At 42.0% G+C, this 4,093-nt stretch overlaps 1 protein-coding gene across 1 annotated transcript; it reads left to right on the top strand.

Moving 5' to 3' along the window:
* The first annotated feature begins 214 nt into the window (after positions 1-214).
* On the top strand, positions 215-2,684 carry Pramef8-ps1 (PRAME family member 8, pseudogene 1). The gene is given in 5 exon segments (XM_087584504.1): positions 215-501; positions 949-1,471; positions 1,473-1,540; positions 2,317-2,649; positions 2,651-2,684. Coding segments are annotated over 5 exon segments (1,245 nt in total).
* Positions 2,685-4,093: the final 1,409 nt, after the last annotated feature.

Raw genomic sequence — 4,093 nt, 5'->3', positions numbered from 1 at the left:
ATTGAAAGGCTCCCATAATAACATTGTGGGAGTCTGTCTTTCCACTCCCAGTTTAGGATAAAGAGGTAAATTGTTGACTCTACCATTGCCAGAGAAGTAAGTGAGAAGCTTAAAGGTTGATATGATACTGAAGAACTTTTTATAAACTTTGTCTTGAAATTATATTCTTTTCTGACTCCTTCCCCAGGAGACTTCTTCCTAGAGCCCATAGAGAATGAGTGTTCAGAGCACAACCACACTCCAGAAGCTGGCAAGGCAGACTCTGATGAGAAATGAGGCTGTGATCATGTCCTCTCTGGAAGAGCTGCCTACAGTGCTCTTCCCAGCATTGTTCAAGGAGGCCTTTGAGGGCAGCCATAACAAACTTTTGAAGGAAATGGTGGCAACTTGGCCTTTCCCCTGTTTCCCTGTTGGGGCATTGATGAAGACACCTAACTTGGAAACCTTGCAGGCTGTCCTAGAAGGTGTAGATATGCGACTGACAAGAAATATTCACCACAGGTAAGGAGTAACAAAATACTATAGAAGGGAACACAGGAATTAGACTTTAGAGATTATGGGTCCTGGCAGAGTGTTTTCTGATGGGATCTTCAGACTCTGATACCGAAGGCTTGAAATCTATTGGTTGCTTGGAGTAAGGAGAGTTTTCTCTGGATTAGGGCTTGGAATAGACGTAGCATCACAGTAGAATGCACATAACCCTGGTATTCCCATAACCACTAATTTTGGGACTAAGGAGAAATTAAGAGTAGCTTGTTGGAAAGAAAGTGATCATGCATACAAATTAGCTCAGGGAAAGCTTCCATAGAATGTGTGGGCACATTGTACTCTTGTTGCATAAAACCTACACCATGGCAGGGTAGGGTAGAATGGCGTTTAGAGTCCTGTAGTGTAAACTGACTGAAGGTCTTGTCATGTCTTCCAATATTTCACCTTTTTCACCCTAAGCAAGGGAAAACTTCCGGTTCTGGACCTGAGGAATGTGCACTACACTTTCTGGAACATATGGGCTGATGAAGAGGATGGCAGCTGTTCTTCAGAGACCTTGGATGACAATCCGGTAGTGAAGGTCCTTCCCCGATATGCACTGAGGCACAAACTGAAGGTGGTAACTGAGTTGTGCCTCATGCCCCATCTTGAGAAAGCACAAGCATACTTCTTGAAGTGGGCCCAGCAGAGAAAGGGCTTCCTGCATTTCTGCTGTACGAAGCTGAAGATCTGGGCTATGCCTATGGACTTTATCAGAGAGATATTGAATGTCTTTCACCCAGAGCACATTGAGGAATTGGAACTGAACACTGAGTGGAATGTCTTCCAGCTGGCCCATTTTGCTCCCTTCTTTGGGCAAATGAGAAATCTTTGCAAACTGCTCCTGGCACCCCTCTACAAGAATGTATTCAAGATTGCCAATAGAACAGGAGAGAGAGAGGACAAGTGTGTCAAGGGTTTCATTTCTATGTTCTTGAAATTCAAATTGTCTCCAGCATCTCTCCTTGAGTGGCGTCCATTTTCTTAGAGACCACATGAATCAGGTCTTCAGGTAAGCAAGGATGGAGGGCTGGGTTACCTAGCAGAGCAAACTTTCCTCTTCTATTTTCAGGTTTAATAGTGCAGGTTGTTTTTAAGTCAGTCAGTAGGAACAAACATTTTGGGAGTCTTTAGACTACGGAAGTTGTGTGTAATGATTCAAAGTCACAAATGAGTTCTTCTGAAGTAGAGGATTGAAGGAAGTTATGCAATAGTTCAGATCTGGTCAGGCGGGTTTGTAATTCTTTTTGGAATTGTAGGTAACCAACAGCCCAGAAAGAGAAAGGGAAAATGAGCATGTAGTTAAGAGTGGCAGGACTCAGCAGCAAAGTAAGGAAGGGAGCTCTCTATGGGGTTCTGTGGGAACAGCCTTCTATCTTTCCCTAAATTCCAATGAGTGAAGGGTTTTGAGTGGCATAGGACTGAGTGACTGGGGCATAAGGAAATGTTTGGGCCTGTAAAGGAAGACTAAATCTCGTGTTCAGAGCCTAGGATGGAATGCATCTAAGAGTAAGTCTACAAATAATTTCCCTAGATACTGTCAGGAATCTTTTAGCATAGAACTTTTTCCTCTTATAGCATGGTCCTGTAGGATAAATTGCTTCTCTGCTTGAAACTGAGAGCAACAGATCAGCTGTGGGTGTGAATGGACTGATTTTAAAAGGAAACGTCTTACATAATATCTTTGATCATTTGGCCACCTGGTCCCTTCTTTGATTTCATAAACCCCACCCCACAAAACCCATCACCATTTACAAGAGCTAACATTCTTGTCTTCTTTATTTCTAGGAGCCTGATGACACCCTTGGTGAAACTCTCCATGATGCACTACCGAATTTCACAGAAAGACTTGGATTCCTTCTCCTGCTGTCAGAGTCTCTTTCACCTAAAACATCTGGAGATGAGCAGTGTGACCTTGAGTGCTCTGGATATTATGCCTCTTAGAAGTCTCATGGAGAAAGTGGCAGATAATCTTCAGACTCTGGATTTGCAGGGGTGTAGAATGAAAGACTACCAGCTCAATGCCCTCCTACCTGCCCTCACACGATGCTCTCAGCTCGTCAAGATCAACTTCTACAACAATGACTTCTCCATTGCCATCCTAAAGGACTTTTTGCATCACTGCCAACTGGGGTAAGATCAATGTGGAACAATAACCTGCCCCTCTGGAGTGCTATGATGAGTTAGCTCATGTCTGTAGAGAAAGGTTTGCCCAACTTTGTCAGGAGCTCATGGATACACTTGGGACAATAAGGCAGCTCAAGAGCATTCCTTTTGCTACAAATATGTGTCACAAATGTGGTAAGCAGTGTGTCTATGGACGGGAGAACAGAACTTGTAGTTGCCAGCTGTAAACATGGGTACCGGACTACTAGGTATGAATAAATGACAGGATTCTGACACAACTCTAACCTGGGGTGCTCACTGATTATGATTTCAGACACTGCTTAGATGGGTGAAAACAAAAATCATGTGCAGAAACTGGGATCTTGGAAGCTAAGCTTGACAAAGGAAATGGTCTGATGGACCATGGAAACAGGGGCCTTGTGGAGTCAGAAACACAACTTGGCCATTTTCACGATCTGTAGTCTGGACAGAGTACCTAGAGTCTTTGTAGTTTACTTTTCAACTTTTTGTTCTTCACTGAAATATTCAGTGAATAACTAGAGCATGTGTTCTTTTTTAGATGTCATTAATGTTGTCATATTTGAATAAAGTATCTAAATTTAAGGATTCTGTAACAGATACTATCTGGAGAGGGTAAAAATGAACAATTTAGTGCCAGGCATGTACGGATTCAAAATCTTGGGCAGGTGGATAAAGTCATCAGCTAAGGTGGTTCACATATGGAAATTTAGGTGGCCTGTCATACAGAAAAGTGATACAAACAACCTCTGTTTCTCACACTCTTTTTCTCTTCCCCCTCATCACCCTGGCTTCCTGACTACGTGTCATTACACAGGCCTTGTTGCTTTCAACCAGTGAACCTGCTGCTCCTTGCTCACAATAAACTCCCTTAATACTCATCAGATAAACAAAGAAGCAAATGAACAAACAGCCAGAGGAAGTCATAGACTAAAAGAGATGATTCTTGTTTTCAGAGCACACATTGCTTTAAAAGGTCATCAAAGATTTTTTTTCAAAAGTAATACCATCAGGTGGCTCTCAGCTATAACTCAGGTTTCAGGAGGTAAGCACTTTTTCAAGCCTCTGTGGATCCCACCTTTAACATTCACAATATGCAGACTATATGTATACACACTTATTTGAGAAAGTCTTGGAATAAACCCTCGATTTAACAAAGTCTTAAAAAGTAAACTAATAATTTGGAGTGAAGATGTTGAGTAAAGTCTGCTTGCTTGAATTTTGTGTGTCTCAATATTATTTCTCATACAAGGAAAAGAGTATGTGGACTTTCAGGTTTTTCTGTCGAGTTCAATTAGTGAGTGAGAGCCTAATTTCCTCTGGGTTCTAGTTTGAGATCTCCAGCCTGGAAGACTGAAAAGAACTAGGCATTTGTATTAGGACACCCTCTGACTATCTGTTTTCCTATTTTTTTTTTCTA

The sequence above is a fragment of the Rattus norvegicus genome, chromosome 14 (assembly GCF_021556685.1).
Source record: "Rattus norvegicus strain SHRSP/BbbUtx chromosome 14, alternate assembly SHRSP_T2T, whole genome shotgun sequence".
Classification (NCBI taxonomy): domain Eukaryota; kingdom Metazoa; phylum Chordata; class Mammalia; order Rodentia; family Muridae; genus Rattus; species Rattus norvegicus.
This window is presented reverse-complemented; position numbering and strand designations above follow the sequence as displayed.